Here is a 17166-nt window from a genome sequence, read left to right as displayed (position 1 = left end):
CTTTCCCGCGAATTGTCGCCCATTATCGGAGACGAGTCGGCGGGGGATGCCGAACCGGCAGATGATATGTTGCCAAATGAACTTCTTGATCATCTGCTCGGTGATCCTGGCCAGTGCCTCGGCCTCCACCCATTTGGAAAAATAATCGACCGCCACTAGTAGAAATTTCCTCTGCCCGGTCGCCATAGGAAACGGACCGACAATATTTATTCCCCATTGGTCGAACGGACAGGACACAGTAGCTGCTTTCATTTCCTCCGCCGGTCGGTGGGAGAAGTTATGGTACTTCTGGCAAGAAAGGCACGTTGCCACGGTCCGAGCGGCATCTGCTTGCAGGGTTGGCCAAAAGTATCCGGCCAGCAGGATCTTCTTAGCCAGCGATCGTCCGCCCGGATGCCCCCCGCACGATCCTTGATGCACTTCTTGGAGGATGTATGCCGCGTCTTCCGAGCTCACGCATTTCAATAGCGGGCGGGAGAAAGCCTTCTTGTAAAGTTGGTCTCCAATAAGCGTGAACCGACCGGCTCTCCTCCTTAATTGCTGGGCTGCTTCCCGATCGGATGGTGTTGCCCCCGATCGAAGAAACTCCATGATGGTTGTTCTCCAGTCGCTCGGAAACTCGAGGCCCTCCATCCGATCGGCATGCGCCACCAGAGATACTTGCTCAATAGGCTGCTGGATGACGACCGGCGTTATTGAACTTGCGAATTTAGCTAGCTCATCTGCGGCATGATTCTCCACTCGGGGTATCTTCTGGATAGTAACCTCTCTAAAGTTGGCCTTGAGTTTTTCAAAGGCTTCGGCGTAGAGTTTGAGCCGAGCGTTGTTAATCTCAAAGGTACCAGAGAGCTGCTGAGCTGCCAACTGAGAGTCTGAATGCAGCATCACCCGTCTGGCCCCTACATGTCGGGCGGCCTGTAAGCCGGCTATAAGGGCTTCATACTCTGCTTTATTATTCGTAGCTCTATAATCAAGCTGGACGGATAGATGCATCTTTTCTTCTTGGGGAGAAAGCAATAATACACCAATACCGCTCCCGAGCCGAGTGGCCGATCCATCCACAAATATCTTCCACATGGCTTCGGGTTCTGGCCTTTGTACTTCGGTGACAAAATCCGCCAAGGACTGCGCCTTTATCGCCGACCGGGGCTGGTATTGGATGTCGAATTCGCTTAACTCCGTTGTCCATTTGATGAGCCGCCCAGACGCTTCGGGATTCAACAACACTATTCCCAGTGGGCTGTTCGTCCGGACGATGATAGTGTGAGCCAAGAGATAGGGACGGAGGCGCCGAGCGGCGAGGACCAAAGCGAAAGCCAGCTTCTCGAGCCCATTGTAGCGTGATTCAGCATCTTTTAAAATATGGCTCAGAAAATATACAGGCTCTTCTCCGCTCGCCCTAACTAGTGCCGAGCCGACTGCTTGCTCGGTTGAAGATAAGTAGATACAAAGTGGCTCACCCATAGTTGGCTTGGCTAGTACCGGGAGAGAGTTCAAATATGTCTTCAGATCTTCGAACGCCCGATCGCACTCTTCGTCCCAGTGAAACTTAGTGGCTTTGCGCAAGATTTTGAAAAAAGGTAAGCTCCGGTCGGCAGTCTTGGAGATGAATCTGGACAAAGCAGTTATCCGACCGGTCAAGCGCTGCACTTCCCTCAGATTTCTTGTGGGCGGCATATCTTGCAGGGCTTTCACTTTGCTGGGATTTGCCTTGATGCCCCGCTCTGTCACTATGTAGCCCAAGAAATGCCCTCCCTTGGCTCCGAACAGACATTTCTGGGGGTTGAGCTTAACTTCATACCTCCTCAGCGTTCTGAAGGTCTCTTCCATGTCTTCAAAGAGATCGTCCGCTCGGACGGACTTGATGAGAATGTCGTCCACGTATACTTCCAGATTTCGCCCGATCTGCTCTTTGAACACTTTGTTCATCAATCGCTGATAAGTAGCTCCCGCGTTCTTTAGTCCGAACGGCATCACATTAAAGCAATAGGTGCCGTCGGCTGTAACGAAGCTGACTTTTTCTTGATCTTCTCGGGCGAGCGGCACTTGATGATAGCCTTGATATGCGTCAAGCATGCATATCAACTCGCAACCGGCAGTATAATCCACCAGTTGATCGATTTGGGGCAGAGGATAAAAATATTTTGGGCACGCCTTGTTAAGGTCTGGAAATCGATGTACACTCTCCATTTATTGCCCGGCTTGGAGACTAGTACCACGTTCGCCAGCCAGCTAGGGAACTGAACCTCGCGTATGTGGCCGACCTCCAAGAGTTTCTCGACCTCCGATCGGATGATTGCATTCTGTTCGGCGCTGAAGCCCCTCTTTCTCTGCTTCATCGGCCGAGCGTCCGGTCGGACGTGTAGCTCATGCTGCACTATACTCGGTGAAATTCCGGGCAGCTCATGCGTCGACCAGACGAAGACATCACGGTTTCTCTAGAGGCATTTGATCACTTCCTCTTTCTGGTTGGCCTCCAGATCGGCCGCAATGAACGTTGTGGCCTCCGATCAGGTCTGGTGAATCTGCACTTCCTCTTTTTCTTCATAAACCAAAGAGGGAGGTTTTTCAATTATAGCGTTCACCTCGATTCGTGGCGCCTTCCGAGCGGCATTGACTTCAGCTCGGATCATCTCGACGTAGCATCGCCGAGCTGCCAGTTGATCTCCTCGTACTTCTCCCACCTTGTCTTCTACTGGGAACTTGATTTTCTGGTGGAAGGTGGAGACGGTCGCTCGGAACTCACTGAGCGTCGGTCGCCCCAGGATGACGTTATATGCTGAGGGAGAGTCGACCATGACGAAGTTGGCAGTCCGCGTCCTTCTGAGCGGCTCCTCTCCCAGCGATATGGCCAGTCGGATCTGTCCGACCGGCTGAACTTCATTGCCCGTAAACCCGTAAAGGGGGGTTGTCATGTGCAGTAGCTCGGCTCGGTCAATTTGTAGTTGATCGAAGGCTTTTTTAAACATGATGTTGACCGAGCTTCCTGTGTCAATAAAAATGCGGTGTATTGTGTAATTGACTATTACCGCTTTGATGAGAAGAGCGTCGTCGTGGGGAACTTCAACTCCTTCCAAGTCCCTGGGCCCGAAACTGATTTCGGGTCCGCTTGCCCGTTCCCCGTTCCCCGTTCCTGGCTGCAGCCTACCGCATGGATCTGGAGCTGCCGTACGCTTGCCTTCCTTGCTCGGTTAGAGTCACCTCCGGTCGGCCCGCCAGCAATATTGTTGATCTCGCCTCGGGAAGTATTACTTCTATTTTCTTCTTCTCGAGCGGACGATCGGGGTCGTTCCCTAGACATCCGGAGATTCTCCCGCCTCGGAGAGCGATGTCGCTCGGGAGTCTATTGTTGTCGCCTGTTAGCTATCGTCCGATCGGCTTCACGGGGGCCTCTGTCGCCTGTCGGCTGATGGCGATCGACGACCGTCATTCCTGGGAACGGGGTGGGCGATTAGAGGAAGACTCCGGCAATCTCTGGTGTTATGTGTGTCCGTCCGGTGGAAGGAGCAGAACATTGGGGTCCATTTCTTCTTTGGCTTGGGCCGCGCGGCAGCTACCTCTTGCACATGGGACCTAGCATGGGGGGAGCGGATTGCTTCGGCCCTCGGTCCTCTGGGTGGCTGATGAGCAGCGTGCGGCTTCCGCTCGGTAGGAGGAACCCGCTCGGTTGGAGTTTCTTTTTTCCGGGCCGCTTGGGCTTCCTCTACGTCGATGTATTCGTTGGCCCGGTATAACATGTGGTCGTAGTCTCGGGGCGACTTCCGAACGAGCGAGCGGAAGAAGTCCTCGTCCACGAGGCTTTGTGTGAAGGCGTTCATCATAGTTTCCGAGGTGGCCGTAGGGATATCCATGGCCACCTTGTTGAAGCGCTGGATGTAGGCTCGGAGCGATTCACGAGCTTCTTGTTTGATGGCAAACAGACTAACACTAGTTTTTTGATAGCGCCGACTGCTTGCAAAGTGGTGGAGGAAAGCCGTTCGGAAGTCTTTGAAACTTGAGATAGATCCGTCCGGCAGTCTCCGAAACCACCGTTGAGCCGATCCCGAGAGGGTGGTAAGAAAAACTCGACACTTCACTCCATCTGTGTACTGATGAAGAGTAGCCGTGTTGTCGAACTTACCTAAATGATCATCCGGATTGGTGGTTCCGTTGTATTCACCGATCGCTGGAGGCACATAATGCTTGGGCAGGGGGTCTCGTAGAATAGCCTCTGAAAATTGACGGTTGATCCGCTCGGGAGAGGCGTCCGCTCGGGGGGTTTTCCCTTTTTTGTTGTCTTGTCTTGCCATTTCATCCGAAGAAGATCCTCGATCACGATTAGTTGTTGCGGCTTCAGGAGTGCGGAATAGGGCCCGATGGAATGCAACTGTGGCCTGCGGTGCTTCCGCTCGGCCGCCTGATGCTGATGTTGCTTGCTGCTCCACCCGCTCGGCTTGCGACTTTTGTCTCTGTTCCATAAGCTTGGCGGCTCTTGTTTCGATCAAAGCATCGAGCTCCTCTATGGAGAGCATCACCGTGTGCTGTCGTCCAGCTTCGTCCATTGCTTCCGATCGGATGCAGGAGCGTTCCCACAGACGGCGCCAAATTGATCCTGTCCGAAAGCTGAATCAACGGACGCTGGGCACGTGGTGCTCTCTTTGCTGACGTAGATTTCCGACTGGCTGTACGTCGCTCCGGCGAACCTGCACAGAAGTCGGGCTGGGGAGGGATTCCCGGCAACGACCCTCCGACGCTCAAGTCAGGCAAGCAAGTAACGAAGAAGTGACTCCAAATATCGTAGCATGCGTACCTCTGGTGAAGTGCAAAGCTCCTTATATAGAGCTGGGGAGGAGCTCAGGCACACATACCTAGGCAAACACGTGTCCTTAGCCCATACCCCAGTAAGGGTCTGTCAGCAAGCTTACCTGACACCATACTGCTACAGTCCAAGCATGTCTTCGATGGGACAGCGGAACCCCTTGTCGTCAGATTTGGAGTATGGCCTGAACGTAGAACATGTCCGCTGTCAGAAAAAGATGTCCCCTATCCTTTTCCCCTTACTCCCTGCCGGGTGTCCGGCCGACCAGCCTCCGCCTTACGTCCGGCCGGGCATATATAGTGGTCTACTTGGGAGATTCTCGGTAATGTGCTTTGTAGAGACTGTTAGCAGTATGCGACCTTATGTCTTCGACCGAGCTTACCCGCCGCTCGGCCCTACGATCCTATTCCATGAGCGCGGGAGCCCCGACTACCTCAGGGGCACCTTTTGCTCAGTTGGACACCGGTCGGTCGGCCGGGCGGTCGGCCGGGCGGTCGGCCGGGCGGTCGGCCGGGCGGTCGGCCAACCCTTATCCGGTCGGCCTATTGATCCAACCTTTTCTCGAGTGTCCGGTCAGTTCATCCCTCTCCTATTGACCACCTGGCCCTTTGACTTTCACGTGGCGTTGACTCCTCAGAACGGGGGTCCCCTGTTCTTACCGCCGGATCACCAGAGTTTGCCAAGGGCTAATCCACCGACGGATCAGGATCGTCCACCTCAAGAACACGCCGTGGAGTAGGAGCCCTAATCTCTGAACCACGTTAAACGAACGTGTTAGTAGTTTGCTTGTTTTTCTTTCCTTTAGTGTTTAGCTTTCATATTTGTAGTTAGTTTGTAGTTTCGCTGCGTATACTAACGAGTGTAGGAAGCAATCAATTTGGGGGTGTCGTCTATCTAACCCCCCTTTAAGTCGGCCACCGATTCCTTATAACTTATCCACTTCTAGCGGCCTTCGGACAGCCTCCGGCCGCCCGCCTCGACCCAAACTATAACATGGAGGGACGGTAAACCCAGGAAGAGATCGTAACCAATTGTGAACAAATCACAACCACGATTTGGCTATAATTGTGAGTTGTCCATTCCCTGATCCACTTTTTTTGGGGACTAGGAGATCTGTCGATTTACCCAGGCTAATCTATGTAGGCTAATAGCCTTCTGATTAACATCAATAGCTTCGGACGATTATCTACTTGATTAATTTTTTTTACTCTTATTCCTCATATTTTCCATTAGGTCAGTAAATATACTGAGTCGAGCTGAGCTTTGAGGTGTTTAAGCTTGTTTAATAAGGAATTGAGCTAAGCCAAGTCGACTTTAAAATGAACCAAACTTTTGAAATAATTTTTCAGACTTGGTTTGTTTTGTTTTTTTATGAGTTTGAACTTGTTCGAAACTTAATTTGAATTTGGTTTGTTTAGATGTTATTGAGCTCTCAATTCAAGTTTGGCTTGACCTTGGTTCGAGCTTAGTTTGTTTAGGTTATCAAGCTCTCAATTCAAGCTTATTTAATTATTTGAAACTTTTACTTAGCTTGATAATTCAAACTTATTTATTGATTTTATTTTATTTATGTAGCTTATTATTAAGAGTTTTATTAACATGATTCGTGAGCATTGTTCAAGAATATTAACTAGTTGAATACATATGTATTTAAATTTGTTTGTTTAGTCTAACGAACTGTTCAAGTTTATTTATTTAATTAATTTTTTATATATTGAACGAATATAAACAAACTCTTACCAAGCCGAACACTTGGCTTGTTCATGAACGTTTAGTTCATTTACAACTCTATTTTCCATTTCTCATCTTTTAAAAAATCATGGGACCCCGACTATAGTTCGGATATATGAAAAAGGTGGCTTCACCCTCGACTACAACATTTATCGCCATCTTCATCTTTAGATTTGAAAAAGCTCCGATGGAAAAATAACTGAATTCTCTTCTAGATTTAAAGGAAGAATGTGACCATCTATTTTTCTTCTATTATTAGTCATCACACGCGCTGTATATGTAATATAATATATGAATATGCGTAAGTTAATGTTTCATACCCATAAATCAAATTTGATAAGGATATATTTGACTTATACAGTAGTACAATGTAAGGATGATCTTTGAGAATTTTAGTAACAAGATATTGTAAAATAAAAAGATAATAAGACAATGATTTTAGTTTTTTTTAAAAAATAAAAGTTTGAAAAAGATTTTTTATTTTTAATATTATTAAAACAGCATTCCAACATTTAAAATATTTAATTTAATTTGATTTGATATCATATAATAGAATTATGGAAGGAAGATGGTCGATTCCTGATGGAGTTGAGAGAAATATCACCTTCAATTTTCTGATTTATATCTGGACGTCCGTTCAGACCGTTCTAGTTATATTAGCAATTTTTATCTATATTTTATGTTGTTACCTAAACTCCATACGGTCGGTGAAACGGGCGCAGAATTCCACTATGAAACACGCGCGTCGCGATAGAACAAAAGCAACCTCGAGTCGCTATATATGCTCCGACCCCCTCCTGCCTTTTATTTATTTCGACAACGTGCCGAAATCATCAGCCGTTGCGAAAAAGGAAACTTGTTTTTTTAAAAAATTTGGAAGCGTCCGCCCTCGATCGATGGCGTGACGTACTCGTCACCGGCGCCCCTTCTCGATCTCCTCCGATCGCTGGCTCCGCCGCGCAGGCGGTTCGAAGCAAGCGGCATTCGTTGCACGAACTAGGGACTTTACTTGGTCCCCTGCGCCGAATTAGGGTTTCACCTCCCGGCTTGGGATTTGGCTGCTCGGAGGTTCTGGTTCTCTTGGAATCGCTTATTTGGTGTTTTTATCGTTGTTTACGCGTTGGATGTTGATCTTCGGATGACTTGGTTGATTTGTAGATTTGCTTCGTTTAGAATGCTGAGGTTCTGCTCGAGCCGCTGGATTACTTCCTGTTAGGGTTGATCCTGGTTGCTAGACGGTCTCATTGGTTCGGTTGAGTAGTTTGCTGCGTATATGTTAGCTTTCGAAGTTATTTCCTTCTTGCGATGTTTCCGACGAGTGAAGCTTTCAATTCTTTGGGTTCGGTTGTTGTAGCTAACTCCGCATTCACTGTAGAGTCTTTGCTGTCTCCTGTTGTTGGAGTGTCTTCTTTTGCCCATTATTTGTTTCCTTCTAGGGTTGATCCTGGTTACTGGACGGTTTCATTGGTTTAGTTGAGTAGTGTGTCGTGTATAGATGGGCTTTCAGAGCTATTTCCTTTTTGCGTGTTTCTAGCGATTGAAGCTTTCAATCCTTTTGGGGGTGGGCTATTGTAGCTATCTCCGCATTCACTGTAGAGTCTCTCTGCTGTCTCCTTTTGTTCTTCTGTTTGACCAAGAAGCTCCTCCAAAATCTTCCCTCCATTTTGTCGATACCCTAATTTGCTTTCACAGCATGCTCATTTACTGAAATTGGGTCTTGGATTGAACTTGTTCAGGGGTTCGAGCATGAAATTGTCAGAAAATATGAGACCAGCTTCGGCTTCAAGTGGTTTGGATGGATCAAATTTTGTTGCTTCCTATAACAATGGGCAACGTGTAACCTACTCCGGTTCTGCCCTGGATAGGTCTGGAAATATCCATGATAGCTTGGAGAACCGTATTCTGGCTACTGGTTCCAGTACATTACGAAACACACCTCCTGGGGAAATTCCATTTTTATTCCACTATCCATCTATAGAGTCTTTCTCAATGAGCGAGAGAAAGTATTCTCGCAGTTCAGAATTTCAAAGAATTCTAAGTGTAGCAGTCGAGGAGAACACTTTTGGATCCGTACAATCTAAGTCACTCCCACCTAATGCATTAGAGGACCTTAAGCGTTCCAAAACCAACATATCCAAGACGTCGACCAAAGCAAGGTACAATCTTTGTGTTTCTACTTTTTGGTCCTTTCCTTTTCTCTATTTTTAAGGAAGGTCTTCTAGTGTTTAAAAAGGTCCAAACACATGTATTCCACTTAATGTAACTTGATAGATGACATCAATGCTATTTACCTTTATCAAAAAAAAAAAGAAAAAGGAAGGTCTTTTACTATATTTTGTATATTTTATACTGTTTCAGGTAACGCTCAGAATGAATCAACATCTCATCTCCTAAAACTGTCTATAGGATTTTCACTTTCATTGCTTTGCATGGGGTATATGTTTATGGAGTTCTTCATGAAAATATAGTTTTTACAATTGTATTTAGGTTAGGAATTCAATATAATGTTATTTATTGTCGGCTGAGGATATTTTATTTTATTTTACCAGGAACTTAACGAAGTTGTTACAGAACTCAATTTTCAGATTAGATAGATATCGCAACTTGATCTCAAAGAAACGGCAAAGAACTGATCGATCAAACGAGAAGTCAGGTAATTTGAATTCATTAAAGATGGGAGGTCAAAGTCATGCAGATTCTGCAGAAAATGCAAGCCCGAGACTAGAAGATAGAACAAAGAATCTAATTCCTAAAAAGCGTATGCGATCCTCTATGGCGGAAGTACGGGTTTGTATTGTTCTCTATATGCTATATTTATAAATAGGGCTTTTGACTCCCTGATTCACTGTGGTGGTCCTTGCACATTTTCTAGATGATTCTGAATCTGAGTACATTGACGATGCAGTAACTAGTAATCATTTACCTTCAACCTTTCACTAGCAATTTTCATGCTCTTTTTCCTTAAAATTCTGTCCATGCTTATAAATTTCAAATTCAATTTTCTTTTTCAGTTCACTTTAGGAATTTGATATCACTTGAATAATATGGCTAACTGCTTTACTTGATAGGAATAATCATAGTGATTATGATTTTATCTTTAGTGTTTGTCACAATGTGAATGAGAAAGTCTTAATTGATGTTAGTTGAACTGATTTTTTCCCCTCTTCCTCAGGGTACGGTTCTGCCTAGGCAAGCTGCAGGTGTAGAAAAAGATAAAACTGTAATGTTTGACAAAGATAGAGGTGTGCTTAAAGGTTGTAATGTAGGACTAGTAATTTCAGATGACAAAATGTGCAGACTCCCTCCGGGGGGTGATGGCTGGGAGAAAAATAAAAGAAAACGTTCTGTTGGCCTTAGCAGAATAAGTGATGGAGATCGAGAGCTTAAACAGTCAATTCAGCAAAGGCCTAAGAATGAACCCCGTTTACGTTCCTCAAATGGCATTGTATTCAGGTAGTTATTCTATTAGATTATAACTTATACTTCTCATCCTAGATGCTATAGAACAGATACTTGTTTGGATTTCCTTTAAAACTGTCAAACTGCCTTAAGTTAGTAGTTTTTGTGTTATTAACATTGGTTGATTTAAGGGAAATTATCAAAATCTCTTTCTGCCTGTATTCTGTATATTAATTGCTAAATTATGTAAATAAAATACCTTCTTTCTTTAAAATAAAAACAATATCTTCGTGCTGATTAGCTGTTGTTGCTTTCTAGTTCCTCATTTGCATTCTCTATTGTTTCTTTCTAGTCCCTCATTTGCAATCTCTTTTTTCCATTCTTTCTCTAATTCTCTGTTGTAAAAACATTCTACTAATTTTTTCTTGAGGTTCTCAATTTGCAGACCAGGATTATCTTGTGGAACCATATTAAGCAACACAACGGATAGCAATCCCGAACTCAGTGGTGCTAACTCCTGTGGTACACCTAAGAACGAACTTGATAGCAGCTCCGTTCCAAACGAAAGGCAAGACCACTCTGTTGGACTAGATAATGAACAGAGTGTATCTAGAGGAAGCAACAGGTATGCATATATATATAAATATATTTGACTTAGAGGGTCTAAATATATTATAATAATATGTATTAAAGTAATATGCTCTAAAGCAATGCACTCCGTCCTACAGGGGATTGGTCTAAACTTCAATTGTAAAATCTGGTTGTGCAATCATAAGAGTTATGATGTATTAAACTTTAATAATTCTTTACAAATATAATTAAAATTACCATAGTCAAACATTTATTGTAAAAATTACCTCACAGATTCATACCCAAACTCAAATATTAGTTCAAGCATTATTGATAGCTAAAAAAATGAGACAGGCAGGCCATGTCATCCTCATTCTCCATATCATGGTTTATTCATGTTATAACAAGTTAGTTACCCCACTATTTGAGCTGCAATTCCACATTGAACTCTGGCCATTTCTTATCACTTTTCTTGTGTTTCGAGATGTAGGATCCTATAATCCTTCGGCCTATTCTCTAGTACAATGACATTGTTTCTCATTTATTTACACAGATCAAACTCTTATTACTTAAAAGGTGCACATATTATCATGTAATTCTATAACTATTTGTTTGTTCTCTAAATTTAACTATATATTTGGTCTTTTGTCTTTGCTTATCAATTTTGTCTTTTCAATCTCCTGAAGAAATCATGTCGAACTTTCTCTTCATGTACTTTTCTTTGAACATTCAGCAGTTAGAACATTGATTTGTCTTTATATCCAGGTTAAATATTCAGGAAGATACTCAGGTGGGAAATCAAATTCCTTTGGTAAAAGGAAAAACAACTAGGATACCACGAACTAGTTCAAACCTTGTTACAAATGCACCCTCTAATTTCCTTCACTCGTTTGGAAGCAATGATTGTCCAGAGCAAATTCCTATGAGCAAAATTCAGACTTCAAATCTGGTGAGCAACCGTAGAAGGGTTATAAATAATGATTCTGTGTCACCCCCTGTAACTCAATGGGTGGGTCAAAGGCCTCACAAAATATCGAGAACAAGAAGAGTCAATGTAGTTTCTCCAGTTTCAAACACGGATGGAACTCAGTTTTTGCATGAAGTTTTTTCTGCTTCTGATGTTGGAACTCGTATGATGACCACAGATACCAGTGGTCATCTAGTTTCAAGGGGAATAACCAGTAGCTCTCATCAATCAAAACTGAAACATGATAATGCCCTCCCTCCTCTGTTATCAGAAAGTGAGGAGTCTACTGCAATCAAAACCAAGTTTAAGGGGAAAACAAGTAATAAATTTGAGCTAGAGGATGGTGTTCAAGCACCACTGAAGGCTACAACTCTTGTTTTGCCAATAAAGAACAAACCTTCAAAAGAAGAAATTGGAATTGAAATTCGCAGGCAAGGTAGGAGCAGAAGAGGATCAGTTCATTCAAAATCATGTTTACCTTTACCGAAGGAAAAACTGGAAAATATAGATTCTACCAAGCCACTCAAAAATGGAAAGCATAGTTCTGAAAGGAGTGAAAGGTTACAGAACTTGTTTACAATTATGAAAATTGCTCTTATTTCATGATTCTGAATTTGTTTACATGTACTAAAATGATCTATTACTTGGTATAGTAGGATTGGTCGGCCTCCAAAAAATATGTCAGATCGGAAGGTTTTTGCCCAGACACAAAATACAGATGTCAGTTCACTGGAACGAACAGGCTTGTGATTTCATATTCATTTAATGATTTGATTTTTGATCTTTCATATTCTTTATAGTGGGTAATCTAATATTTTCACTTATTTCAGGAGAATCAGAGGATGATCAGGAAGAATTACTAGCAGCTGCTAATGCTGCTCGCAATGCTAGCTGTGAGTTCCATCTTTAACATAGCTGCTTCTACAGATCAAATTGATTCATATTTTGGTTATTTTGTTTTATTTATCATTTTTATTCGAGCAGATCATGCCTGCTCTAGCGACTTTTGGAAGAACATGGAATCCTGTTTTGCTTCTGCTACATTGGATGATTTAGCTTTTTTGAAGAATCAGGCTAGTGTTTATTCTTCTATGATCACATATGTTATTATCAAATTAATGATACTGATAAATTTGCTTTTTGTCAATCTGAACTTTTTTCAGATACATTTTACAAAAGAGCTAGATTCAAGTTTTCCCTATAGTATCGAAGCTTGCAATGATTTGATGGTAATAGTCATTTCGAGTTTTCTGCATCCATGATCATTTACATTTTTTTCACTCAAAAACTATGATTTCCCACTTATCGCGCTCCAATGTTTTGACTTGAGGAGCTTTACAGCTTGCTATTTACCAGAATGATGTTGTCTCCTCTTCTCTGTGATTCAGTTTCATAGACTGAACTGAATAAGCTTCATTTTTTTGGGCACCTTTGTTTGTTCTCATCTGAATTTATTTCCCTTTCAGAGTGAAGTTTTGAATGATCTGGCAGCATCACCTCACTTTTCTTATGCTAGAGAGCAAATAAACTCAGTTGCACCAACGGACAAATCTTTTGAGGACCTTTATTCAGCTGACCAGAGACAGCTTGTCAAAACATCAATGGGGAGATTAGAGATCAAGAGATTGTATGAGAAACCAGCTCCGCTCTCACATAGGCTTCTCTCAGCCTTTATTATAGTAGATGAGATTGCCAATTTTGAAAATGACACTCAAGAGGAGTTCAATTTACAATTTTCAAATGATAATGCTCACTATGGTCCAAACAGTCATGTTCATGCTAAAGATTTATCAAAAATGGATTGTCCTTCAGAGCTTGATTGCACCAATCAGAGAAATGGGATAGCTTATGATGGATTTTTGACCACCAACAACTTTAGGCACTCAAATCTTCAGAATTTTATGCCTTGTGATGATCCAGTTGTTGAAAATCATGCCTTTTGGAATTCATGCAATGGGTCGCTTTCTGACTACCAGAAAAATGATTGTAATCTTCTGCAGACAATGAAGGGCAACTCTCCATATGAATGCCAATATGGGAACATGTCTCTTGATGATAGGATTTTGATGGAGTTGAACAGTATAGGCATATATCTGGATACAATGGTATGTATTATTCAATTTGTTGATATTCTTATGCTATTACTCATTGATGAAGTTTATCTGATTTATGATATTCAATGTGTATTTCGTGTAGTAGTCTTTTCAACTAAAATCTCCCTTGTCTGTTCTGATGGCAGTCTTTTCAACTTACCAAGATTGAACCAAATTGAAATTTTATTGGAGTTTTCTAAATTGTGTATAATTAACACCTCTAGTCACAAATTTCACTGATCTTGTAAATGATATCAACTGTCTTGATTTTTCCCCAATATAGTAATTCTCAGTCCTGCCTTGATGAAAAAATAAAACAACAAACTGAAATATGTGTCCAGCTTTTTATTTCATATGCAATTTTGTTATTTAAATTTGTAGCAGTCAAAGTTTACCAAAAGGTTTGGTCTTTCATCTCCTTGTTACATTTTTTTGCAACATTCTGCAGCCTGATTTTGCTGACTGTGAAGAGAGTGAAATTGACAAAGCTATTTCAGAACTTAAGTTTGGACTCCACCAGCAGGTAATTTCTATTAAATGTTTCTTCTGACACTCTATTTGTTAGTTAGGTACAGAGGGTCAGTGGGTCACTCACAAGCTTGTAATGCTTGAAGATAATATGTCTGAACGTTGTAGTTTCGAAACTACAGATAGTTTCCATTGAAGTATGGTCACTTCAAAATGATATGAAACTTCATTCGTTCTTGAAAAACTTCTATGGAAAGATAATGAAGTCAGTAACTGACACAATTTACATTTTTCTATTTTAGAATAAACCTATGGAGGAATTTCTGGTGTTTCTGTCTAATTACAAAAATTATGAGGTATTATTTACTGACATTTGCACTATGCTAATTTTATTTGATAGGCAAGGAAAAAGATAAATCAACTTGATAAATTGGAACTAGCAGTTCAAGATGCAAAGAAGATTGACGAAAGGTGTGGGCTGCTGTATTCTGCATTCGTTTCATTTTCATACCAGTTATCCTGCCTGATCTACTAAAGATTCATTTTACCATTTGAATGACAGGAAACTTGAACAGTTAGCAATGAATAAGCTTGTCGAAATGGCACACCGAAAGCTAATGGTAATGCAAAACTCTATGTGGTTTGGTAGTGCTTTTTGTTACAGAACTTTCTTAAGAATTATGCTGCAAGTTTATTTGTAACCTTGTATTATCATAAACCCAAAGTGATTTTGCATAGAGAAGGCTTGGCTATTCATACGAGAGCCTAGTATTATTATAAATCCAAATTAATTTTATATAAAGAAGGCTTAGCTATTCATATGAGAATCCCAATGGCTGATGCGCTCCCAGGGACATTGAGACTATGCCACGTTTCTTTCTGCATTCTGAATTTCTTCTTGTTAGGTGTCGCCATGAATAAGAACCTGTCTTGCATAATTATATACCCCAGACTGGATTAGCCAGTTCTTCTGGAAAGTGCAAGAATTGGAACCTCAGCCAATTTGGCTTGCCTTTTTGGAGTTAAAAGGCTAAAACTCAGTTTGACCTGACTGGTTTGACTGTGGTGACTTGGGTAAAAATCCAGCTATTTTTTTTGTATGCAGATTTTGAATTTTATATTTTATGTTCTTCATTACATGACTTGGTGATGATGTTGTTATTATTAGATGTCCATGCTTAACTTTAATCTCCATGCTTTTTTGCAGCTCATGATATATATATACACACACACACACACAGTAGTTTGCAAGCATTTCTTGATCTTAATGGGTGTGTTTAGATATGTCTGTTGGCCTATCGTCTCTTTACAGGGTGGTCGAGGTAGTCACAAGAGTAGCATCACTAAGGTGTCAAAACAACTTGCATTGTCCTTTGCTAAGCGAGCAATAGCCAGATGCCACGACTTTGAAGCAGGCCAAAGTTGCTTCAGTGAACTGACACTGCAGAATGTGCTCATGTCAGCGCCTTTATGCCAAATTAACACTAAGCATTCTGTTGCTGTTATTCATGAAGAGATGAGGAACACTCATCTCGGCTATGGAATGTCAGGTATTTGGTTTCTCTCATATTTTCCCAATTTCAGCAGAATTCATGTCTACTTGCAATGTCTATATGTAAAACCCGTGTCTGCATTTCTGAGTGACAAATTTCACTTTTCGCCTATTATTTTCGTAACATCTGCTAATTGGATTTCAGAGGTAACTTCTGTTTCAGGGAGGCATGATTGTCCTAATAATATTGGTCCAACGCCATCAGATCCTCACCAAAGTACTCCTCAATCGGATGAGAAATCAAGTACTAGAACCAACCGGAAGGAGGTGCTTATGGATGACGTCACTATAGGTGCTGGCTCAAGAACCACATCAAATCCTACCCATACCGACACAAGTGTAAAATGGAAAAGAGCTGAAAGTGTGAAGGACCCGAACAAAGATGCAATTGGTAGAGGCTCTATGGCTAAAGTTAGTCGTCCATCCTTAAGCAGGGGCGAACGCAGGACAAAGGCAAAACCAAAGAAAAAAATAAGCCAACAGTAATCTTCAGCAAATGACTTTGGCAGGGTGGCTGAGGCAGCCGAGTTCAGGTCACCTGTATCGCAACAGTTATCTTCAGCAAATGACTTTGGCAGGGTGGCTGAGGCAGCCGAGTTCAGGTCACCTGTATCGCAACAGGTATCTTCAGCAAATGACTTTGGCAGGGTGGCTGAGGCAGCCGAGTTCAGGTCACCTGTATCGCAGGAGTCCTTTGACACCGCAAACAATTTCACACCTAGAAATGATCACAAAGTGGAATTACAAAGCTTAAACGATAGGGGGTGTGATCCTTCTAAAGTGATGGATGATGGTGTGTTCACAAACTTACAGTTACCCGGAATGGACTCCATCGATGAACTAGATGTAGGTTTAGGCAGACAAGGTCCTCAGGACATCGCGTCTTGGTTGAATGTTGAAGATGAGGAACTCCAAGACAATGATTTAATGGGTCTTCAAATTCCAATGGACGACCTCTCAGAAATTAATATGAACTTCTTGAGTGAAACCCACAGACCTCCTTCAATAGTAAGGAATTGAGTTCAGAGTAATGGCGGCTTCTAGTTAATCACTAACTATTGTTAATTGTCAATGAGAGTAGGATCTGTAGCTCAGCTCGGCTAGTCTTTGTTGTTAATTTGTGAAGTTTGTGGCAGTTACAAATGTTTTGTCACCTGAAAAATGTGAAAAGAGGACCAAAAGCATTTATATAGATCCATATTGTTCAAGCCATTAACATTTCGTGATGCTAAATAGAATATGTTTTGGGGTCACTCTGTGGAATTTGAGTAGGTTAAATATATCTCAGTATTATAAAATATGTTTTATGTAAATATATAATACTAGATGAATTTTCTTGTACAAAAACAGAATCGGTATTTTTTTTCTCTAAATCACGTCCTGCTACTGCATTTTTCATTAAATCACATGTCAGTCATAATTTATTCTAGAATATCCTTCATTTTTTTTAAAAAACAAACTTTTAGAAGTCTTTCAATTTGGCTTAATTTTGTACAAATTTAGAATTTTTAAATTGTTTATCAATTAATTTATAGGGTGAAAATTAACATAACATGATTCTAAGAACTTAAAATATTATTCAATTCTT

At 42.0% G+C, this 17166-nt stretch overlaps 1 protein-coding gene across 7 annotated transcripts; it reads left to right on the top strand.

The window, feature by feature from the left end:
- The first annotated feature begins 7345 nt into the window (after nucleotides 1-7345).
- On the top strand, nucleotides 7346-16075 carry LOC122015704. 7 transcript variants are annotated; one of them, XM_042572722.1, is made up of 16 exons: nucleotides 7346-7597; nucleotides 7688-7781; nucleotides 8266-8685; nucleotides 9079-9316; nucleotides 9702-9982; nucleotides 10374-10553; nucleotides 11264-12025; nucleotides 12119-12207; nucleotides 12296-12358; nucleotides 12450-12538; nucleotides 12629-12694; nucleotides 12932-13570; nucleotides 14007-14081; nucleotides 14427-14497; nucleotides 14589-14646; nucleotides 15339-16075. In XM_042572722.1, exons 3-16 carry the CDS (start codon nucleotides 8276-8278, stop codon nucleotides 16062-16064), a joined length of 3747 nt encoding a protein of 1248 aa, XP_042428656.1. In that variant the 5' UTR covers nucleotides 7346-7597; nucleotides 7688-7781; nucleotides 8266-8275; the 3' UTR covers nucleotides 16065-16075. The 7 variants fall into 7 exon arrangements, with proteins under 7 accessions (XP_042428656.1, XP_042428660.1, XP_042428659.1 ...); XM_042572726.1 differs by having other exon boundaries at nucleotides 7688-8685; nucleotides 15339-15576; nucleotides 15742-16075; XM_042572725.1 differs by having other exon boundaries at nucleotides 7688-8685; nucleotides 15339-15576; nucleotides 15724-16075.
- Nucleotides 16076-17166: the final 1091 nt, after the last annotated feature.

The sequence above is a fragment of the Zingiber officinale genome, chromosome 8B (genome assembly GCF_018446385.1).
Source record: "Zingiber officinale cultivar Zhangliang chromosome 8B, Zo_v1.1, whole genome shotgun sequence".
NCBI classification, from domain to species: Eukaryota; Viridiplantae; Streptophyta; class Magnoliopsida; order Zingiberales; family Zingiberaceae; genus Zingiber; species Zingiber officinale.
Note: the sequence above shows the minus strand (reverse complement) of the source record. Positions and strands in the feature narration are given on the sequence as shown.

Excerpts from the sequence above, each read along its gene's own strand:
- LOC122015704 (XM_042572721.1), top strand. The coding sequence starts at position 8,276 with ATGAAATTGTCAGAAAATATGAGACCAGCTTCGGCTTCAAGTGGTTTG. Across the intron at positions 10,554-11,263 it reads GTATCTAGAGGAAGCAACAG|GTTAAATATTCAGGAAGATA; the intron begins GTATGCATATAT and ends CTTTATATCCAG. Across the intron at positions 12,026-12,118 it reads AGTTCTGAAAGGAGTGAAAG|TAGGATTGGTCGGCCTCCAA; the intron begins GTTACAGAACTT and ends TACTTGGTATAG.